Source organism: Prinia subflava, chromosome 4 (genome assembly GCF_021018805.1).
Source record: "Prinia subflava isolate CZ2003 ecotype Zambia chromosome 4, Cam_Psub_1.2, whole genome shotgun sequence".
Classification (NCBI taxonomy): domain Eukaryota; kingdom Metazoa; phylum Chordata; class Aves; order Passeriformes; family Cisticolidae; genus Prinia; species Prinia subflava.
Genome location: NC_086250.1, coordinates 52,481,390 through 52,505,462, shown reverse-complemented (window position 1 = coordinate 52,505,462; position 24,073 = coordinate 52,481,390). Strand labels below are relative to the sequence as shown.

Below are 24,073 nucleotides of genomic sequence, written 5' to 3'. Positions count from 1 at the left end.
CTTATTCCCAAAGATTCATTTGGGCAATCTGGAATCTGACCTCCTCCCTCCACACATTGTCCTTAGGTACTGGTACTAGATATCACACACAGGAAGGTCACTTCATTGGTCACCTCCCAAGGAAATACTACTGAGCAAAGCAAAGGAAGGTAGGAGTCAGCACTGCTTTTCTTACCAACTGCAATAAACCTGCAAAGAAGTTTTGTCCACTCCCACAAACCTCCTGCAGCAAAGGGGTGAGGGGAGGAGTTCAGATTAAGGAGTGATTCAGTGAGGTGGAGCTTTTATGCCTGAAGCATGACTTTCCATGCCAGGATGACAGTTCTGAAGCATGAGGCACTACTGCCAAAAAGCATAACAGGGAGGATATTGAGACCCTGGTGCAGAGGTAGCTCTTCTCATGTGTTGTATGCAAAGGGAGTGCAATTCCAGTGTATTTTACAGTGGCGCTTCTCATTCAAAAGTCCATGAGCAACAAGAGCATTTGAAATTCATTACCTTTGCCACCATACGTGGTGCTGTTTTTTCACTATACGAATTGTCACTAGATGGATTACATGTCAGATTTTGGAAGGTCATTTGCAACACCCCCTTCCAGGAGCATCCACCACTTACTTATGCACTGAGCACTCATCACTTAGTCAAATTATTTTCATATTACCACGGAACAATGAGCCCCTGGGGCCCCAAAGGGCCACACTTCTGCAGGTGAGACTGCAAACATTATCAACAATGCTATAACGTTTATCATGTTTGTAAGTAGCATTCCTGTAACACTCAAGAAAGATTTTATTAAGTCTGTGTTGTATGGTCTTAGCAGCTTATTAGAGCCACTAGCCTAAAAGCATTCTCAAAGAGAAGTGACAAAAAAATGTTGCTATTTCTGTAGTTCAAGTACTTAAGTGGAGGCGCATAAATGACTTACAGCCCTTTCAATACTACAGCAATCAATTTACAGCATCTTTAGAACCATGCCTGAACTCCCTCTTAGATCTGCAAGTGTCCTTGAAACTCTTGGCCACTGAGTGTCTGTTTCTGGCATGAACTTTCCATATGCAACAGAATTTTCACAGTCACAGAAAAGTTCCCATCAGAGTGCTTTTTAAGTGAAGCACTTGGAAAAAGGTATATGTAAGATGTTAGAGAAGCATCAAAATTTAAAAAATTAATTGCTTCTTTAATCTGCTTCTAAAGAACTAATCCTACTTCAGATCCCAGATATTTAATGTTGTATACTTGAAAAATCCAACTATTCAGGAATGGACAACATAATACACAAACACCATTTCATTTACAGCAAAAATGCTTAGGAAATCCATGAATTTGGAGGTTAATAACGTCAGAGAAGATGCACATGATCTCACCTGCTCTCTATTTCACTCTCTGTTTAAGAAAGAAAACTATCCACTACAATTCCAGACTCTTTCCTTTCCCAATAAAGAAGGACAAGATTGTCTAGAATGTTTTATTTTTCAATTCAAAAAAATATTCATATGAATAATTCACATTAGTGACTGGAAAAACTAAGTAACTACAGATACATAACTTCATAAATAACTTTTCTCCAGAGTATGTGAAAGTGTTCTGAATATCAGGATTTTGTTCAAATAAGAAGCTCTTAATTATAGTTTTAATTGATTATTAGTACTTAACTAAATGTGTTCAAAGGGAAGACATTGTGTAAGTAATTATATGCTACATTCAAAAAACCCAGTCATTTGTTTCCACTGCACAATTTATTCAGTTTCAAATTAGAAAAAAATTACTATGTATTTGACAATTTGCATGCATAAACTCAAAACATTTCAGCTCAAAAATTATTGATTTTTTCCAGTCTTGTATTAAGGCATTCAGGAATTTCATCTAAGCAGACAAATATCTGGACTCAAAAAAAACCCCAAAAGAATCAAAATGGATAGACAAGTTACAAGTCAGATTTACTTCTGTTAACAAATATGACCACAGTGAGTCCTGGTAGTAGACAGTTGCATTCCTTATCTTTTCAGTGTGTACAGCTGATAGGAGTCAAAGTGACCGGGGAAGAGTTATCTTCAGCAAAATTTTCTTCAACAGTTTCTTGATTTGGAGTGCTGAATGAGCCATTGTAATGTTATGTCTGCCAGGATAGACGAAACAAAATTAAAAACTCAGCAGCTTGTTTGCAGACTGTAGAAGCACAACAGAACACCAGCAGGTTAATACAAATACAAAACCCCCATCCAAACAAAACCCAGAAACCACAGGTTCTCATTCACACATAAATAAAGTTCAGAACTTCAACCTCCAGGTAGCCTTTTCTAGTTATTTTTGTATGTTTTTAAATCATGTGCCTTTTGTATTCTTGAAATATGATGACTGACATCAAGTTCTCCAAGCCATAGATAAGGAAATGCTGAAAAAGCAAAGATTTAAGATGCCCATAAAACAAACTGTAAAATCTAGACTAGAATGAAATGCTGTGTGAGAACAAAGGCAAATACACAAACAGAAGGAATGAGAAGAGCAAACATCTGACAATACATTAAGAAGCTATTTAGATAGGTTGTAGGAGTCCAAGGTCTCTGAAAGACATGCAACATTGGACTAAAATTTGATAGCTGAAATTGGCACCCCTCCTGATGCAATCCAATGCATTGAGCTGAAAACTGCAGCAGTTCACAGACTGATTCATGAGCAGATTAGATGTTTTTGCCTCAAGGCAGTAACATCTGTCAGGAAGGCAGGAAGGATGTTAGGGGGCAGCAGCAGCTCTAGCTCTCAAATTGAAATTTGTTGCCATTATTTGTCTTAAGACAGCACTCCATGAATATCCTTGCAGACCAGTTTAGGCACTGAGACTGCAGAAAAAAGCAACCCACTGAACTTATATCAAAGCTAGTAACTGTAATTAACACAGTAACTGGTAGCCTTATTCCTACATCTCCTGATGAGACCAGTTAGCTAGGCTGCAGTTTGCACTGAAAAACCACTATCATCTCATTCAACTGCACTGACATCAGTCAAAAACACAGAGGAAGAAGACAGCTCCCAGTCTTCTCCTGAACAGACTACTAGTTTCATCAATTTAATAAGCTAGCATAACAGTCCTTCATTATAAATGGTACTTTCCAGCCCTCTGGTCTCCCTAGCTTCTCACCCAACCTCTTCTCTCAAGGTCTTCCTCAAAATATGGCACATGGTGCTCCAACAATGCCCACACAGTCCCAAATGTTATACGTAGTGTGCTCCCATTTCTTATTTTGTTTTGGGCAAATAATCAAGAACCTGGCTAGTCTTTCTAGGCACCATATTACACTGGAAGATACCTGACCAAGCCTCAGTTAGGATTTGAGTCTTTTTCATCACTACTCCCAGAACTTCCACAGGTAAGTGATCTACACTGTTCTGCATTATTCTTTCATGCAAATTTTAGCATGATTTTTGTTGCATGCTTTTCTCCTCCAGAGCAGATGAATGGACTGGGATCAAAATTTATTTTCTCCATGATTCTTTCAGAAATTAAGCTGTTTTTACTAGTTTCAACTCACAATCCTACTTTTAACAATCTCCACTGCAGCCTTGCCAATTTGATGAGGATCAAGCACAGCATTCTGAAAGCCTTGATAACATTCACTGCCCTTCAACTATTGAGATTATCCTGTGTTGTCTTCTACAGTTCTTATCTCCTGAAGTCTAATCTTCCCCAGTGGACCAGCACTTTCTGTGCATCTCCCTCACTCAAAGATAACAGCTGCACCCCAAACTGCAGCAAACATGGGTCTGGTCTCCTTCAAGCTAACATACCCAAGTCATGCACACCACTTCCAGGAGAAGCCCTCACTGCCTAACACATCTCTGCACACAGCTGAAATCTCCCCCAGCTTACTGAAGTCCAGGTGCCATGGTACAGTCTCCTCACCATCTCCACTACCTGGTTCTCTTGGTGTAAGATGCTTCCCCTGCTGCTGAGGGAAAGTGGTTTTCTTCCCATTCCCACTCAGTTTCTCACTCAGCTGAGCCCTACAGAGCTGTCCAGCTCTTCTATCAAGTCTGGCTTCCTCACGTAGCAGCTATAAATATCTAGCCAGGCTAGATCTAGCATCCAGCACCACTTGTCTCAGCAGCATGCAGAGAAAGGGTGGCACAGAGGTAGCATGTCCCCAGACAACTGCTGCTGCTGCTAGCTCAGCCTGTGCTTCATCCCTTCCTCTTGCCCTGTAGAGGGTAGGGAATGGGAGAACAAGACAGAGAAAAAGGGACAGGAAAGTGGAAGACAGGAGAAAGAGAAAAAGGCAAAAAGCAAAGGCAGATGGAAGACAAATTCATGAGGATAGATCTTCACCGACTACAGGATACACTCATTGCATTTCCACTTGGAAAAAGCACCCCTCCCTCAGTTCAAGCAACAGCAACATGCACATAAAACCTGCTTACCGAATAAAACTGTGTATGGAATAAATCATCAACTTTTTTTTTGGATCACCTAACAACTGGAAAGCTTTCATATGCAACTACCATTTCTTCAAAAGCAACACAGGTTTCCTATAAAGGATTCAATTACTCTAGGCTTTAAATATGCTTTTCCAAGGTCCCTGTCAAATTAACTTCTCATGGAACTAAATATTTCTGCAAGTTTTTCCTTTAATTACACATAATTCTGTGTTAAAACAAATACAGTCGTGTACAATATTTGCAAAATATCTTTCAAAGTAAGTTGAGATGTACAATAATATAGTGGAGGTAGATGTTCAAACCTGATCTGATCCAAAGTACAAAGCATATACTGATGACACTAGAAGAAGCTTACCTATGTTATCCTTCTCTTTACAGGAAATAGAATAGCAACAGATTTCTCTGTCTTGAATAGCTGAAAGGTTTCTACAGAAACAAAAACAATAAGTACTATTATAACTCCACAAACACTGAAAACAGAAATTTCCATTAAATTCTATGTTTTCTGCTTTTTACACAGTGGGTTCAATTCTATTCTCAGATGTTAAATCCTTAAAATATGCCACTGCACACAGAAAACAACACATTTCTTAAACTATAAGGATTAAAAGGTTATAAAGTCATTACACAAAAATTTGAATTTCTCATTTGGTCTGTGCAGAAGTGAGAAATAAATCCACAGAAATCCATAAGCTAAAAATAATGTTCTGTGTTTGCAACTAAGTATTGCCTATGTCTTATCATTCACCTTTTACTCTTTTCACTTAGAATTCTGAGGTTTTTTTCCAGTAAATCATAATAAAATAACAGTACTCAAATGACCACACCATTTATCTTCAGGATGTTTACTAATCATACTTAATATATCAGATCTGACTCCTCCTGGAAAGATGCCTCTACATTTAGGAAGAAACTGATTCTTAATCAACTCCTTTCTGGGAATTCTCCACATCCTCCCCTCAGAGCTTCTGAACATTTGGTTATTTTTTAATTTATTTATTGTCACAGAATTCACACAAACATGCACAAAATGTTTTCCTGAAGCAGGTGGGAAGTGAAGGCACCGAGAAGTCTGAAGACCATACAAGAGATTCTAGTAGAGAACTAAACAGGGACCTCCCTGGACTTCAGGGGAGCAGACTTGGCCTCTTTGGAGATCTGCTTGGAAAAGTCCAATGTAGTTAGGCCACGCAGCAAAGAAGGGCTTAAGAAAGCTGGTTAATATTCAAAGTTCATCTCCAAACTTAAGAATAAACTATCCTAAAAAGCCTGGAAAAAAAGCCAAAAGGCATTAAGTGGATGAACAATAAACTCTTGGCAAAACCCAGTAATAAAAAGGAAGCATACAGAAGGTCAAAGCAGAGACAGGTAACCTGGGAGGAATAAAGAAACCTTGTCTAAGAATCAGAGACACCGGTAGGTCAGCCAAAGCCAAGCTGAAGTTGGATCTCATGAGGGATGTCAAAGAAAACTAGAAAGTGACAAATGGAAAACAGGAGAAAATGTGTGCCCATTGCTCAATGAGACAGGGGACCTGGTTACACAGGACATGAGAACGCTGCCTTTGCTAGCAAGATTAGCCTTTAGAAACCCTGGGCCCAGAGATAATGAGTAAGTTAAGAGCAAAGAACCCTTTGTACCCTTGTATCCTTGATAAAAGAGGATCAGATCAGGGAATAAAGAAGCAAACTTGACATAGAGAAGTCCATCACCCCTGGTGCGAGGCTACTTTGTGAGGCCTCACATTGTGAGGGCACTTTGAACAATAATGTCAACTGCGAGAGGTGCCTAAGAGTAGAGGAAAACAAATGTCACTCTTCAGAAAAAGGAGGACCTGGGGAAGTAAGTACATGACAGTCAGCCCCATCCTGGGAAGGCAGTGATGCAACTAATCCAGGAAACTATTCCCAGGCAAGAGGTGACAGACAGGAGGTGACCAGGAGTAGTCAGCATGGATTCACACAAGGGAAATCATGCTTGACCAACTCAATAACCTTCTGCAATGAAATCTACAGTTTGGTAGATGACACAACAGATACTGTGCACCTTGCCTTGAGTAAGGCTTTGACAGTGCCTTCCATAATATCCCCACAGAGAAGCTCAGAGAGTATGGGTTGAATGCACAGATGGTGAGGAGGACTGAAGACTGGCTGAACACTGAGTGATTAGTGGCACAAAGGCAAGCTGGAACCCAGTGACTGCCAATGTACACCAGAACCAACACTGAGTCCAATCCTGTTCTACATCTTCATCTGTTGCAAATGATGGGGCAAAGGACAGATTTGCTGATGACGGAAAAATTGGGAGGAGTGGCTGGCAGACCAGAGGGTTGTGCTGCAACCCAGAGGGGCCTCCACAAGCTGGAGAAAAGGGCTGGCAGGGACCTCATGCAGTTCAGCAATGGGAAGTGCAAAGTCCTGCACCTGGGGAGGAACAACCTCAGGCACCAGGACATTGGATGCCAACTGTCTGGAAAGGCAGCTTTGCAGGAAAGAACCTGGGGGTCTTGGTGGCTCACCAGGTTGAACACGATCAAGCAGTGTGGTAAAAATGCTAATGGTATTCTGGGGTGCAGTAGGAGTGCTGCCAGCAGGCTAAAGGAGGTGATCCTTCCCTTTTACTCAGCACCAGTAAGGCTGTACCTGACCAGCTGTGGACCATCAATACAAGAGGGATATGAATCTATGGGATAGAGCCCAACAGAGGATGACTAAAATTAAGAAACTAGAGCAATTTACATACTAAGAAAGGCTGAAGAGTTGGGACTGTTTAGCCTAGAGAAGAAAAGGCTTAGGGAACTTCTTATTAATGTGTACGAAAATCTGAAGGGAGCCTGTAAAAAAGATGGAGCCCAGTGATGGGACAAGAGGCAATGGCCATGAATTGAAGCACAGGAAGCTCTCTCTGAACACACAGAAACACTTTTTACCTCAGAGTGATCAAGCACTAGCAAAGGTTGCCAAGAGAGGCTGCAAAGTCTCCATCCTTGGAAATGTTCAAAAGCTGCCTAGACATAGTCCAGAGCTATTAGCTCCATGGGGAAAAAGTCTCTGTTTGAGCAGGTAGATAACTTCAAGGTTTCTTCCAACCTCAGCCATTCTGTGAGTCCAATTTTAGTAGCCTAGACTTTGGACCATCCTTACTATACCAAAACTTCACTTACTTTCTACTAGCTAAAATTAAGTGACTTGTGAGTCCTGTTTTACAAAATTAGTGCTATACTGGTCATTTTTACAAAATTGTGTATTTTCTCTACAATTACATTTACTATGCATTAGTTTGTTAGTTTCAGTAATTCCTAAGTTATGCTTTGGATATATGGCAAAAATACCTGACTTTCCTAAATTTACCAATACTAGATTGATATGGTTCTGTTCTGATGCCATTCAAGCATTAAACTGACACTGCATTGCACTGTGAGAAGTCAAAAAGACACTTCCACTATCCATAGCAGTTCTCTCCTCAGTGATGGGAAAACAGTATTATCTGAAATAATTTTACACAACCAAACAACAATCAAGAGAGGTTCAGATCTACTGCAGGCAATTATCAGCCTAGATCACTACATCAGGTGCCAGCAGAGCTTGAAGTGGAATATCTGAGAATGTAAAATAGCATCTTTTATAGCCAGTTATTGCCATAGACTACCAATAATTTTTGACTTATATATCAAACTTGACACTGTCTCTCAGATTTTTACAAATGCCAGCTACTTACAATTTTTCAATCAATTGCTTCTCATCCAGTGCACCTGGCAGGTCTCGTTTATTTCCAAGAACTAACACCTGAAAGAAACAATTCATATGCATATTAAATCCAGGAGCAATGAAAGTTTATTTTTGTCTGTTATTTTTTTTGGCATTATTCTAATCTTGCAGCTATTTAGAACGTAACAGAGGACATATTCAAAATGAATCATGGAAATCCCGCTCCTAGTCAGGACCAGATGCTGGATGTATACCCTCTGAAAACTGGATCAAATTATTTCTGGGTGCATTAGTATCAGGAGTCTCCTCTGGAAGTGAATCTCTCCATTCTGGATGGCATTATAGGATGGTGTCAGATTAAACGCAAAGAAATGTGGAAGAGAGCATGCATCAGGTGCACTCAAGCCATTGAAGGATATTCAATTCAGAGGAATAGACTGATATTAATGAACAGTAGAGCCCAGCAGCAGAGGCTGGTCCTAAAGACCCAGACAAAATTCTCTCTCTGTCTTTTTGCTCTCTTGCTTCTTCACACTGACACACTGAACAGCTCAGCCTCTGAACCAAGTATCACCTAAGCACCAGCCACCTCTCTCTCCAATTTGAGCATCCATGGTAGAAATCTGAAAGGCAGCCATTAGGAATTAAGTCCAAGAAATGCAGAAAATTTACCAAATAGATGATGGAACTTCAGAGTTCCTATTTAAGGCTTCAAGTATAAATGAAGGTCAGATAAATGGGTTGAGCACATTCTAAGATAAAGTAAGCAGTGGGAGGTTTTTCTAGTTATGATTGCATTATTTTTTTCCAGATGTGCTACAATTCTAAGTCAAGACAGTCCTATTATATCCCATGAATATGGAACATATTAAACTCACTACTTGCAGTCCAGATTAATGAAGTTGCTCTAAAATTTATATTGCAAATCTTTATCACAATAAATTGCAGGAAGTTCAATGTTGATGACTACATATGAAATAGAAGTAAGTAACTGCACCTTGAAAATTACCATGCAGGTCAGGCTGGGCGTTTGGAATGTGATATTATAACATATAAAAGGCAAGGAACTTAATTAAATGAACTACTCAACATATGAGAGACCAATCATTTCAGTAAGGAAAAGTAAGAAGCAAAAATCATTGAAGTGAGTGCAAAGGAGAGGTAATGTCACTCCCCATGAATAGCATAACTGTAGATTTCTGTAGGATTTGTGCAATAGATAATTAACATGTAAAACCACAACAACAATAGCAAACCTTATAAAAAAGATGGAGAATCACTTGAAAAACTCTCCTTTGAGAATAGTGGGAGGAGAGGAGGGAGAGAGAGAAGGAGACTGACTGTATACTGGAGGGACCATTTTTATACAGACCAAGTCCCAGGTATCCATGGGGTGTAGATGCCATTCCCATAATTGGTGGCGTGTGTACAAACACGTCCTTTCCCACAGTCTGCAATGGTGGCAATGTCAGGATGAGTAGCATGTCCAGAGGCTAATTAAACCTTCAGCTCCAATGGGTCTGGAATTAGCTCTTGTCTACTGTGGCATCTGTACTTATCTCAAGTTCCTGATGTGGTGGCTTATCTTATGTGAAGTTCCTTCTGTTGATTTGACAGTATTTTGACACATGAACTGAGTTCTTTAAGTCCTACACTGCCTACCCACCCTCAGGTAACTTTGATTACTTGTAGTGGCCAAGTGTCCAAATAACTGCTTACAAAAAAGGGGCCATGGAAGAGCCATCAAGCTGTGAGCAACTTCTTCCTCATTTGTATGTACTACTGTTCTCTTTCTTGTACTCAAGGTATGAACTCTTGCTTGGTGGTGTCAACATGAAGACCAGTGATAACCTGATAGATTCCTAAATTGGCAGATTACATTTAAATAAACAACATTAGTCTCCACCTTCATATTCCTCATTAGAATTTCAGCTGAATACACTATTGTTTGACACTTCCAACTGGAGAACAGATGCATATTTGCATTTTTTCCACACAATTTAGTTTGAAATACTAAGTCAAGAAAAAGTCAGGACACATAAAAAGCCAAGCTCCTACACAATCTCTGGAGGCAGAGGATGTTACTATTTGATGTTACTGTTTGCCAATCTGCAGAAAGATTGATCTCACATGCCATAAGATACTGCCAGAAGCATACCTGGATCACTGGCTGAAACCTAGCCAACAAGGCACTGACTGGAAGTAATTACTGTCTGATAATGCAACATGTGAAAACACAATTTTTTTAAATCTATTCTGACCTTTACACAAAAAAATGTACAAACACAATGGAGCGCCCATAAGTTGTTGAGTACTATGAAAAAAATCACAGTAATTTTTCTAAGAGTGCTCAATGTATCAAGGCTGCATCATATATACCCCAGTATTTTTAAGAGACCAGAGGAACCAACTCAGAAGGATTTAAGCCACATTGTCAACATTCAGGTAAGAAGAATAATGAAAATACTTACTGGAATTCCATGCAATTGTGGCTTATCTATCAAACTGTGTAGTTCATTCTTTGAAGCTTCCACTTTTTCTAAGTCTGCTGCATCCACCATGTAACTGCAACGAAGAATAGTTATTTATGGTATTGACCATTACCTGCATTAAAACATCTGAAATGTGACAAACATGTTGATGTTGACAAGAGCATCAAAAAACCCAAAGTTGTATCAGCCCTGCATTAATTGACATAGGAAGACAGAGTTAAATACAGCCTGTGGGGGAAAAAATGGCCTGGAACACGCAATTACTTACATGTCTGGGTTGCTGCACGTGCATAACACACTACTTTAATTGTACTGAGACTTTTTATGTGATGGAGTGAACAGAAAGAAAATCCATTTGATTCATATATAATATAATGTAATACTTAAGTTTATAATAATATATATCGCAAAGTACATTTTCTGTGGACATACAACAGAAAACTTACACAACTGCATTGACTCCTCTGCAATAACGCTCCCACATGCTTCGAAACCTTGGCTGCCCTCCAATGTCCCACACCTGAAAAGGTAAGAACACTCCAGCCACAAAATGGTTTTTAACTATATAGTCCTAACCCAGCAGAATAAATTAACTCTTATATGCAGCATGCAGGATCTACTGCCAATTCCAAAATTTTATTAAAAGGTCTTCTTGGCACCTTCCAGCAAATGGAAGGAGACAAGCACATTCACAGAATAAGTCAGACCTGTGACATCAAAAACTCCAAGTGTTCTTTCGGAGAATGTTACCCTTTCCCATTCACTGAAAGAAAAGTCTTGCTCAGATATGGAAGTGAATTATTGCAAAAGCATAGTCTCAAAACAACAACAACAAAAAAAGAGTATCATCATTGTATGTAACAGTTATACAGGTTAATTTTAATGTTGCTAGGCAGACCTAAGTTAAGAATGTATCAGATCTTCAACAAGTTAAAGAGAGACAGTAAATAAACAAAACGTATCCTGCTTTACTTGCAAAAAAATTGGTATTTTTGGTGGATGACAAAACCTTGTTTCAAAACTGCTTGTCAGGTCAAAATACCAGGTAACAGATCTACATCATGCCAGCCAGAGCTTCATGATAATGTATCTGTTACAGCTACATCCAAAGACAGTTGTGTTACAAGTGACACAGATTAAGACAGTGATGAACACTGAAAAATAAAAGTAATGGATTTATTCCTCTGCCAAGGACAAAGACAAGTGATTTCTTATTTTAAGCAGATTTAGCTATCAAAACAATATATACTGTATACTAGATCTAGAAGGCACATATATATCATGGAAGAAACTAAATTTGGAAGCAATATATATAGAAACAATTTTTTTTAAGAGTTGTTCTCACATTTACACTATAAATCCAAATTAAACCAGCTGTGACAACAAAGCATTGCACAAAAGAGCAAGACTTCACAGACTCATGGGATAAGGCCTTTTTCAATTAATGTCCACTATCTTTTTAATTTCGCAGCCTGTAAATCATATTTATGTATCAATTTCTGTATCATTTTCAATATTTTACATTCATATATTAGAAAGAAATATTTCCCAATTCACCATTAAAATTATTCCCTGATTGATATCTTATCACTCTTTCCAACATAAAATTATTGTATCACCTAAATGTAGAGTACCTTTGATCCCTGAATAAGATCAAAATTTTTACACATGAAAGAGCTTCTGACCATGAAGTGGGTATCAATTTTTATCTGTACTGACATTTGAAGCCCTGTACCAAAGGTCTTAGTAAAATAAAGCTTTATACTTTAAAAGCCTGAACGTGATGAGTACACAGTTCAGCATTATGGTTAGGTGACAAAACTTAGACCAACACTAATTACTCCAATAACTCATCAAGACCTTGAAACTATCGAAAGCCATCTGGTGCACATCTGTGTGTTTTAAAAAAGAAACTGAATTATTTTCATGGTAGACCAGAGGAAAAAAAGGAAAAGATGAAAAGATGATAGGGCAGGCTAGTAGTCAAATTAGATTTTTGGAATGCTGATAGCAATGAAAATCTACAAGATGATGTAGCCTGGACTAATCACAAAATAAATAATACAAGATAAAAAAATACTGGTTTTGTCCTTGCTTGATGATATACTCTATCTTACGATATTAAATTGCACTGCAGAACAAGATTACTCTCATTAGGAGAAAAAGTCACCTTGAAACAATGGAAAGATAAGTCATTTCCAGTCAGTTTCCCTAATCAGGCTTACAGCTATTCATTAAAGTACAATATGAAGGACACAGTATAGACTAGGTGTTTTTGACAATGCTTTGGAATCAAGTTTACATCACTATAGTAATAATTATCTGAAATATGGAAAAAATAAATGTATGAAATGAAAAAAAAATCCTCACCTCTTTCCCTTTGAAATCAAAACATTTTTAATAGTAACTTTCTAATACTCTTTAATACATTGAATAGCCAATGAAAGAGTTAACTCCTTAATTCAAAACACAAATTGCTGCACCAAACCATTTTCACAATACATGACTGAACAGACAGAACTGTGAGAATACAAGAGGTATCCAGGAAGGAAAGGGGAGAGGTTTTACTGTTAAAGAAGTTTTCTTGCATGAGCCTTGCATGTTTTGTATGTCAACTATTTTTGCATCCCAGTATTTAACAAACAGATAAAAAATATGTTCTGGATATGAATGGGGATAGGCAGGAGACACAACAGCTGAACATACAGCTAGCTATAAAAAGAACTTTACTTTGTCTGGTTGTTTTTAAAAAGAGGCTGATCTTCAAATTTCTCCCATGGCTTTTACTAGCCCCTCAGGAATAAAAAAGTTTCATAATATTTAAAAGGTAATTTTATCCCTAGAACACCAGTTGATTTTAAGAATCAGCAAAAGCTTACAGAATGACCAAACTGAGAAAAATTTTCTTTGATACCTGGTACCATCGCCTCACAGGAGATTATAAGCTCAAGGATTTTTTAGTCAGGCTCAGTCTCAAAGGCACATATCTTGTTGGTACTGCATTTCATACATCACTGTTTTATTTGTTCCTATCTACTCCTATACAGTAGTAATTCTTATTGTGCTTGTGGGTCTACACTGTCATTAATTAGTGCAATGTTTTAATCTGTAAACTACATTATCATGATGGAACCACTGTTTACCACCTACTTACTGGAGATATATCAAATTCTTCTGAAAGAGGAAACTTTGGATTTCTCTCTTTCCAATTTCTCCAGGAGGATCTAAGGCTCCATCTTAAGACCACAGCTATTTGCACAGAGCTTATCATGACAGTTGAGTAAAAAATGCACATGAATAGGTTCAAAGATTTTTGAAAGCTTTCAGTTACAGAAAGGTTCGTTAACATTCTAGCTGTGTTTCTTCAAATTAGCTCATTGTGAGAAGGCTTGATGGTTCATGAGGGTTTTGTAGAGGTCATGTTACGTGGCTTTTTTTCAGACATGCTGGGTAGATTTCTCATGGACAGAGATTACAATGAGAAATTTGTATCTTGATGGCAGTGTGTGGGTTCAGTACCTACAATCTCACAGTGGTCAGCAAAGTCTACACAGCCTTTCAGCTGATCAGATGTAACATCTTGTTTAGGGTGACTGAATTATGCTCTAGGCTTGACAATACTGACTACAGCTCCTCTATTATTAAAAGAGCTTCAGCCTCACTGCAGACATAGAGCTGTTTACATGCAGACATCTTAACCTGCAAGATAAATCCAACACTACAAATATTTGAACTCCAAAATGTATCTTTCCTCTTGGAAGTATGCAGGAAGTCTCAGGCATAAAACCTAACCTAACCTAAACAAACAGGTGAGGAATTTCTTAAGCAGAGAGCAGTATTTGGGCAGAATAAGGTAGCACCAATAACATCCACCACCACAATGTATACAGACAAGCCTAAGATGTGACCAGTGAGCTCACACATACACAGCAAGCAGTCACTGCACTCATAGCCAACTCAGTGTGTAATGATAGGGGGCAACCGGAAAGCATGGAACAACTTCAACCACCTAAAATCTAGGCATTTAATCCAGGTGACCAAAATTTCTCTTTGGCTACTGAAGTGCTCAGAGGGCACCAACAGCAGAAAATTATTCCGTTTGTTTCACCCACCTTGCCTACCTGGTGAACCATTCTTGCAAAGCACCCACTGCTCCCCACCACGTTAAGACAACTGGCTCAGGCTGGGTTACCACCTGGCTCAGCTCACAAGGGACAAATCCTAAACAATCACCCATTCTAGACTGGAATCTTCAACCAAAAATACCCATCTTTTTTCCCTAATAAACAGAAGAATAAAAAACCTAATAACCTTAAACTCCTTAATAACTTGCCCTGTATATACAAATCTATACAGCCTAACTTGTAGTACCAGCCATGTAACTTAATATGGAAGTCAGAATATCCCACTACTTTAGAATACTTACTACTTATTATCCTATATATTTGGAATGCCTTCAGAGTTGCTCTTAGAGTAAAAAAAAATGTGCAATGTAGTTACATTTTCTGCAGGCAATATTTCTCAGAACACTATGTTCTTTGAAATCAGTCCTGACCCTTTAAAGAACTCTGTTCTCCCTCCTCACTGGTGATAAAGTCCAACTTTTAAACATACTATTGGGCATTTTAATCACATCAGATAAAAGAAAATAGCTATATGCACAATTCAATTTAATCATAACATTTTCACTGAAGAACTGGAAATAGAATTACAGCACAAATGTTCACAAAGTATCTTCAACTCCTGACAACAAGCATAGAGGCATTTTAATGGGAGAGAGTATTTCTAAGAGATTAGGGGCCATTTTATCAGAGACACAAAATACGATGCTAGAAGGATCAACAGGTGGATTTTAAAGACACAAAAGCAAAGTCCTTGTACTTAACTTCCTAAAGGTCCTATCAGTCCATTTCTCTAGCCTGTCAAGGTCCTTCTGGATGGCAGCAGAACCCTCTGCTGCACCAGCCACTCTTCCCAGTTTCGTACTAGCAAACTTGTTGAAGGTGCACCCTGTCCCACCACCCAGGTCACTAATGAAAACACTAAACAATCCCTGTGATTTAGCACAGGAAGCACTGGGCTTCCTGCTGTGGATCACAGCTCCTTTGAACCACCAGTACAGCTATTCCTTACAGACAACTACCATAAAACACTGGGACATCCAGCAAAACTCCTTTTTTTAATAGAAACAACCACTTTGACTTGAAATTAGGCCAGACATGGCATAGCTTTTTCAGAGTGATCCGAGTCACACAGAATAGCCAGTATGTGCTGAAACACTGCTGGAGCTACACTCAGAGTACACACACAGGCTTGTATTACTGCATGACATTTGAAATGACAATATCACAGGTAAGATAACCTGAATAGTAGGAGGAAGCAATACAAAGAAGAAGGATTCTGCTTCTATGAGGATGCACAGAGACCTGAAAACACTACTGTCCAGAGCAGGTGTGCTGCAACAAAGGAAGCTGGCACAGGAATGCACAGAGCTGGTATCCTTCTCCGGCCTCTCTGCCACATGAGAGCAAAGTGCAAGCCGCAAGAAGCTCAGCTTTGCTCTCCCACAGCCAGGCTGTGCAGGGTGTGGTGGAGGGACACCGGCATCTAGTGGTGACAGCCGGGGTGACCACAGCCCAGCCCGCCAGCTCCAGCCCCCTGAGCACCTGCTCTCCACTCCCTCCAGACCACAGTGGCCGGGAAGTGCAGGATCTGCCTGGCCATGCCATTTTAAGGAAAAAAACGCAACAGCAAGGGAAATCAATCTGGCATTATCTGTGTGTATACATGTCTGTGGTGCTCCATTTCCTTTTAACTGAGACTTTTCTAAGACCATCACTGCAAGAACTAAAGGTTACTTAGCTGGAGGTTCCCAATCACTTTACATAGCACAATTCACAATTCAAGTCTTCTGAGGTTCTTCACCTTGGCTTGTTAAAGTAAATTTTCTTAATTGCTGTCTAGCTTGTTGAACAGTAAATCTCACCAAAACAAAAGGACTGCTAATACTAAGCAGATCCAAAAAACAGAAAAACCATCAAAATCAAATCACTCTGCAAACAGCAAAACTTGTTTGGAATTAAAATCTCAAAGCAATCCAGTCATATTTTTGTAAGGAAAAAAAATAGCCATCAGCTTTATAATGAACTTTAATAGAACAGTTCTAGCAGATCCCTAAGCTGTAGTACATAAAATATTTCCATACTAGAAAACATCCCGTACTTCAATACCTCAACCACAACCTCAAAATATAAAGCTGCCTGCTTAGATTTCAAATACCATGTGGTAAAATCCTTCTAAAGGAAGGACTGCATTATCTACTTAGAAATAACAGGTGACAGGTTATTTAACATATTGATAAGTCAAAATTTGACAATTCATGGTCAATGCTGACAGCCTTACATTTCTAAACAGGTTTAGCTTCAGTTCAAGAACATCTGAAACTGGTAACTTCCTTGGAAATGTTTCAGCTTGCATAAATCAGTGTTTTTCTTCTAATGTGGTTCAGATAAACACTCATCCACACATGCATGCCAGTGATCGTACTTTTACAAATTAAGATTAGAGACTAAACATGAGAAAAAATCTACCAATTTTTTGAAATGACTGCCAAAATCAGAAGGAAAGAAGACCATGGGTTTCAGTTCTTTCTGCCTTCTGGAATTGTATGGAATCTGCAGATAGAACTGAAGTAAAGAAACCAGGCAGTGACACTGCACTACCCCAAAATACAGCCATAAACAGATAAAGGATTAGTATCATCTAATTGCTGGATTTACAACTTATTTTTCCAGAAGTGATCAATCTTATACTTGTAGAATGCAAATTTTTCACTTGACGACTTTTTGACCCAGATGATTTCTCAGCTTCAGTTTTACAGTAAGTTTAATTGATTCTGTTTTTAAGTGTCCCCAAAACCTTTGAAAAAGGTCAGACATAATATTAGGTCTTTGCTTAGCATAAACATCATTTGTGTCATGCTTTAAGAACTTCACGGGCTTAGTAAAATAACACTTTATCCATGAATTGTAATAGCTTACAGTTGAATATCATAATACTTCTATGAGAGAGGTTACCTGCTCTGTTTGGATAAAAAGGTTAAAGAAAATTTTACTCTGAATCCTTGTTATTTGGCTGCAAATAGCTCATAAAAGGATTCTAGCAAGAAGCACCTCCTCATCATTCTTGAGTCATCAACTTACTAATAGATGATGTAATTTTTCTCAAAGTAAAATAATTTTGGAAGCCTTATCTAGCAATAACCTGTAAGATTTTAATCTAGATATAGGAATAGTGACACACAAGTAGTTTATCCTGACAGACTTTTAAGGAAATAAGCATCTATGTGTAAGAGTCATTTTCCCCTACACGCCTTACTTTCACTGAATGCTGCTGTAGCACAGATAACGTAAGAACGAGTCAAGATATCTTCCTATGCAGACTGACTTCCAAACCAAGTATCATTTTTGAAACTAATAAACATATTAATTATGTTAGCATTATCTCCTTATTCTTACAAATTCTACTATTGCAAATATCTTAAAACTACCTTTGAGATCAAAGAGTAAAACAAGGCCCAGTTCCACAGAACCTCACCCACACCCTCTCTGCACAACTTAATCTCTTCAACCTCTGACAATTCTGCAGCAGCACCAGTACAGCCCTCTAACTATGCCTGTGCTTTCTCTCTATCAATCATGGCCTCATTGCTTCTGTGCAAAAAACAAAAGACAAAAGAAATTCTATTCCTGTGGATTGTTTATGAGCTATGGTTGAATGCGGTAACTTTTTTATTGACTGTGGCATCTCTGGAATTTGATCAGTGGTTTAGGAGTCATACCAAACCAGAGGAAGAGTATCTATAGAACTGAGGGAGAAAAGAACATATTATGGAAAAGGTGGGAAAAGTCAAAGCAATGAAAAAACCTAGATCCCCTTCACTGAATCTTAGCTAGAAGTTGTGAATTTCATCTAGACTAATCAATCAGGCTCCCTACCTAATCAAACAGACAGTGCCTTAACACTACTGGAGTGGTTTATCTCTATTTTGATGCCTATGTGTCTCTATAGCTCTAAGAGATGGTTCCCTGATTAACTTAAGCTAGATGTTCTATTTCAGCATAGCTAATGTGTGAGCTAAACCACGCTCTCCACTGAGATACCCGAGTTAGGAGTCAAGTGGCTCCAGATTGCACTTACAGTTGGGATGAGGGGGACGGGGAAGAGAGAAAGTAGATACACCCCTATGAGTCAACTCAGCTGCCTCAGTAAGTCCACATTTTGTGACTTTCCTAAATCAAAAATGTGCAACAAAATTTCTGCCTGGGATTGAACACAATGAAACCAAATGATTTAATGTAACAGAGAAATATATTACTATTGCTTTAAAAAAAGTTAGTCTGGAGCTAGAAAAACAGATATGGGATCCTATAATCTTCAAAGACATTTCCTGTCTTTCATATTTCCAGTTGAAATTACTCTATTATTTATTCATTCTGTATTAATTCAAATATGCACACCTACCTTTATGGTAACATTTCCTTTTGTTATTTTTCTCATATTGAAGCCGACTGTAGGAATCATATCTTCTGTGAATTGCCCCGACTAGAATATAAAGCCAAAATTATATTTATTATAAAACAGTTGATACATACAAGAAAGGTTCTCATTTGCAATCTAAAAAATGTTATTTTACAATACTGTAAAATATGATATTAATTTTCAGCAAGAGCACTGGCCAGCACTTCAATTACTGCATTGTCACATCAAGGAAGGCTGTTCATTTCAGTCCCTTTAAATGAGCTTTTATTCTCTTCAGCAACAAAGATCACCCCAGAAACCACGAGACTTCAGATAATTCTTCATCTGATCCTTTGGCAGCACAGCCAAAATACAGAATTGTAGGATGACTTGAGTTGAAAGAAACCTTCAAAGGTCAACTAGGCTTGCTCCCAATATGATAAAATATAAAACTGACTGTGCCATGATTTTTTCCTGTAGTTTCTCACTACTGTTACCACTTAACTCCAAATATAAAAACAGCGAAGGACTGCCCATGCAGAGAGTACTATGTGCAGACTTGTTTCTTTTGTGTAGGTGACAGCACAGGAATCCTATTGCAGAGCTAAGAGCATGCTATTAAGACAGAAAAGTACAAGGTACTAGCTCAGTGTAACATAAAACCCAAACATAAACCCCCAGCACAAAAATGCTGCCTCCTCCCTTACTTCAGAGAAGCATTGTCACAACAGAGACACTTCTCATCCCACCAATGGGAATCCTACATACTACAGAAGACACCTCTTGAGGATAAAGACAAACCTCTGATCTGAGTGGGTAACTGATCATTCATCCTTTTGAAAATGCATTATTAACAAGCTGTTGTGTCTCCCGGACATGGTACAGTAGGATAGGCAGTTTGTTACTTAAGTTATGTCCGCACAGAGGCCCCAGTGCTCTCTGCAACGCTCAGCAATCCTGGTTTTGCAGTCACCCAGCAAGGAAAGCAGCACCTTCTGAGCCTGCTGCTGCCCTTCTGCATCTACCTGCCCGTATCTACCTCATCAACCCATGTGCCTGTGTGGTTTTGTTTGCTTGTTTGTTTGAAGAAAATACGGCTATATGGACAAGGCAGGATGCAGTCATGTTCCATCAGTTCCCTCTCATTTGAGAAATGGAACATCAGAACTTCAGGTGCACTGGAACAGCAATGTGTATCAGTCTACCCATCCAGGGCTATTCCTGGGATCTGTACAATTTCTGAAACTCTTCTCTTTCCTGTTTGTGGTGGAATGACTCTGCCTCCAGTTTGGATTTACAATATAAGGTTAATAATTTTTAATCTGCGGTTTTAAAAGCTGTATAACTTTTGACAGTTACGATTGTCTCACAAAATTTTGGAGTTTGGAATTAGATCCTTCAGGCAAGAAACAACTTCCATCAGTTCCTTGTTCAACCTTACTTATGGGAATCTTCTTGCTAAATTCTGTACTATACATCTTTGCCATCTTTTGTCTCTTTTTTCCCTCTTCTTCCCTGCTACAGTAACTTGTCAGCAGTAGGAAAAAAACCTGAAGACAAAAGCCCCCACAGTTTCATACAGATACACATACCCAGCACTGACATTTTAACTGGATGTAGTAAGACAAAGCCAACCTCTCCTGTATTGGGTACTGGTCTGCCCAGGAAAATGGTGGAGTCTCACCGTCCCTGGAAGTGTTCAAGAATGGACTGGATGTGGCACTTTGTGCTATGGCTTACTTGACAGGGTAGAGTTCAGTCAAATGTTGGACTTCATCATCTTGGAGTTCTTTTCTAATCTTAATGATTCTATAACTATACAAATTTGTTAAAATATTTAGTACCCATCTTTGTGGAAGACTGACATAGAAATACATATGAACACATAAACACTGAAAATGTAGCATCATTACTCAATGACAGGAATGCCTGGAAAACCAGACAGTTGACTCAGGAGGCTGTAGAAAGTCAGAATTCTACTTCTGTCAGCAAATTATACATCATATATAATATTCTAAACTGGAAGACAAAATAAAATAAATAAAATTCCAAACCATCATAACTGTTCTAGCACTGGGGGGGAATGTAAATAATTAGCATCCTCTCCATTGGTCTTTAGTATTTTCCTCTAAAGATTCCCCATTCTGGTTGAATGGAACCAGATACAAAGAAAGTATTATGTCTACAGTTTTTTATTTTCCCATACAGTGAAGAAAAGAAAGGAACAGGTTCAATCATTTGCCCACATGTGTCCAAGAGCTCTGTTTACTCTGTTTTCAGTGTTGTAACCAGCTGACCACCATAAAGTACAATGTCTGAACTACTGTTCTTGCTAAGGAAGGTTTACATGACAAATTGCCTATTTTTGTGGATATTTAGGAAGTGCAAGATTTTATTATCATATTTCAATAAAAAACAGATTACCTCCACATACAAATGAAAAGTAACTGATGCTAAGAAGTTTGTAACGTCCTCTAAAAGTTTCTGAATATTGAACGGATAATGAACACTGTCATTACCCTCTACCATATCAACAGCCATGGACCAGACTCTACTCCATTACATCAATGCATGTCGACAGTACAAGGCAGTGACTTTATGCAAGGTTTCCACTGGTAACTAAGGACTAAGTATGGCTCAAACTCTTGAAAGCAGAGACTGTCCCAAAGAGTGTTTGTTAAGTCTTAGCACAATAGGATCTCTGAGTGGTCTCGCAAAGAGAAAAAAAATCGTAATTTCCAATGTTTTCCCTTGATCCACTGCAGTTTGCATTTTAGGTAGCCACTATTTGCAACAGCTATTTTCACTGTCACACTCTAGCCATGTATGCACATTCATAGAGTTCCCAATCTGTTTGCCCTTCCTGTATCAACAGTATTCAAGAGCAGACTGTTATTCAGTGGCTTATCCTATTTTTTTTTTCAAAATTCTCCAACCACTTTTCTTAGGTGATTATCATGGCATAGTGTCATCAGACTGGAAAATCCAAAATCTACAAAACCTGCAATGTGTGACCCTCCCTAAGTCACAAAACATGAATGCCTTGTAGAATAGTCTTCTAAAATAACATCTGCAGGGAAAATCAGATCTGCAGTAACAGAGTGCTCTGGTGTTGAAGAAAACACGACAAACACCTAGAGTGCCATTCCACTAGCGGTATAGTACAAGGGAGTGGACAAAGAGTTATACACATAAAGTCTGACACCACACACTACCGAGGTCTCTGAACTGCTGTGCTCTTTGCTCTGTTCATGAAAACAACCCAAGAAGCAATGTAATTTGTCATGATTTTTCCCATTCCTTGGCAAGGCCTGGAAATGAACACGTCCAATGGACGTAAGAAGCACCCAGGCCTCTCTTAGCAAGATTACCTGAGTGCCTGACAAATTACCTGAAATACCAGCTACAGGTATATTCCATTGATTGCTGATGTCACCCAAAACATACTTCCCCTGGGCAATTGCCATTCCTATTTCTCTTGCTCTCTCTCCACTTCTTCATTCACACTAATGCATAATCTCTTATTTTTCCCTTAATCCATAATCATATACAAAAGCAAATAACAAATATCATATTCTTAGGTCTGTCTTCATTGCCTCAATCTCTCTGGCTTTAACCCAAACACCTGCCAGTCTGGTTTTGATCATGATCTACTACCTTCTCACAGTAAAGACTCAAAAACATCTAGAAATTTTCATCTCGTAGAAGCTGAAGCTGTGATACACCTCACAAGAGATACCACCTGGCAGAAAAGCTTAACTGAGCCTCATGGTTAGTAGTAAGCAAATGTAACATATATATATAGATAGACAGATGTTTATTTCCATCCTCTGATTGAAAGCAAATGTTTGGGATGCACCCAAATGCAGTTTTGCACAGCAAAGATGAGGAACATATTTCAACATGGTGACAAGAGAAAATGTCATGGTAGGTGTCAGCATTAGAAAGGCTGCAAAGCCACCATCAGAGGGATAAAGGAATGCTGGAATCAGACTTGAATGCTGGGGAAGAGCTATTTGGAAGATTTGTGGGAGGCATTAGTATAGCTGCAACTGATGGGAGGAGAGAATTCAGTAACGGGCAATTTGTGGCCTTGAGGGATGCACAATATATTCTTCTGATACACTGAACATGGAAAGCCAACCATAACCACGGCAAGAGGCCAGGCCCATGAATCTGCTCCAAGACGGGCACAGTTTGCAGCCAGACCCAGGAGACATCTTCTTCCTCCCTCTGAAAACCCTTTCACACACAGCCTCCTGCTGTGAAATTCTCGAGGTTGCAAAAGCTCTCTCATGTTCCCTCCCGCCCGCCCCGCCTCCCTCCCTCCGCATCCCTCCGCATCCCCGCGGGACCTCACGGCAGGCGGGGGCATCTCCGCAGCGGCACAGCCCGCACTTGTTGCCGGCGGAAAGGCCGCGAGGCGGCGGCCCCGGCCGGGCGGGCGCCCCTCAGCCCCGCCGGGCGGCCGCGCCCGCCCCACGCCGCGGCCCTGCCCCGCCGCTGGGCCCCGCACCGCCCTGCCCCGGGCCGCGGCCGCGTACCGCCAGCACGGTGAGCAGCGTGGTCTTGCCCGAGTACTGCAGCCCCACCAGCGTGAGCTCCATCTCCTCCTTCCAGAACAGCGAGCGCAGCCACTCCAGCAGCCGCGCCACCAGCGACAGCATCCCGCCCAGCGCCCCCGACCTGCGGCAGGCGCCCAGCCCCAGCGGCACCGCTTCGCTGCTGGGCATGGGAGTGCCGGGGGAGGCGAGGCGAGGAGAGGCGGCGGCGAGGCTCGGGCCGGGCTGAAGGCAGCGGCGGGGCCGGGCCGGGCTGGCGACAGCGGCAGCGGGGCTGCGTCGGGAGCCGAGCACCAGGCAGGGCCTCACGTGACGGCGCCGCCGCCCTTCTCCCGCCGCCACTCGCCGCAGAGAGGGAGGG

At 39.9% G+C, this 24,073-nt stretch overlaps 1 protein-coding gene across 1 annotated transcript; it reads right to left on the bottom strand.

Annotated features, from left to right (window-relative positions):
* Positions 1-1,477: 1,477 nt before the first annotated feature.
* Positions 1,478-24,073, bottom strand: LOC134549380 (ADP-ribosylation factor-like protein 8B). The gene is made up of 7 exons (XM_063394928.1): positions 23,695-24,073; positions 19,154-19,234; positions 11,077-11,150; positions 10,610-10,703; positions 8,149-8,216; positions 4,787-4,857; positions 1,478-2,116 (listed from the first exon to the last, which is right to left on the bottom strand). Exons 1-7 carry the CDS (start codon positions 23,881-23,883, stop codon positions 2,067-2,069), a joined length of 627 nt encoding a protein of 208 aa, XP_063250998.1. The 5' UTR covers positions 23,884-24,073; the 3' UTR covers positions 1,478-2,066.

What these genes read in the sequence shown, in the direction of transcription:
- LOC134549380 (XM_063394928.1), bottom strand. Translation starts at nt 23,883, where the DNA reads ATGCCCAGCAGCGAAGCGGTGCCGCTGGGGCTGGGCGCCTGCCGCAGG. An exon ending in CACAATTGCATGGAATTCCA is followed by an intron (nt 8,217 to 10,609) that starts GTAAGTATTTTC and finishes TGTTTCTTTCAG; the next exon opens with GTGTTAGTTCTTGGAAATAA. An exon ending in AAGCAATTGATTGAAAAATT is followed by an intron (nt 4,858 to 8,148) that starts GTAAGTAGCTGG and finishes TTGTTTCTGTAG; the next exon opens with AAACCTTTCAGCTATTCAAG.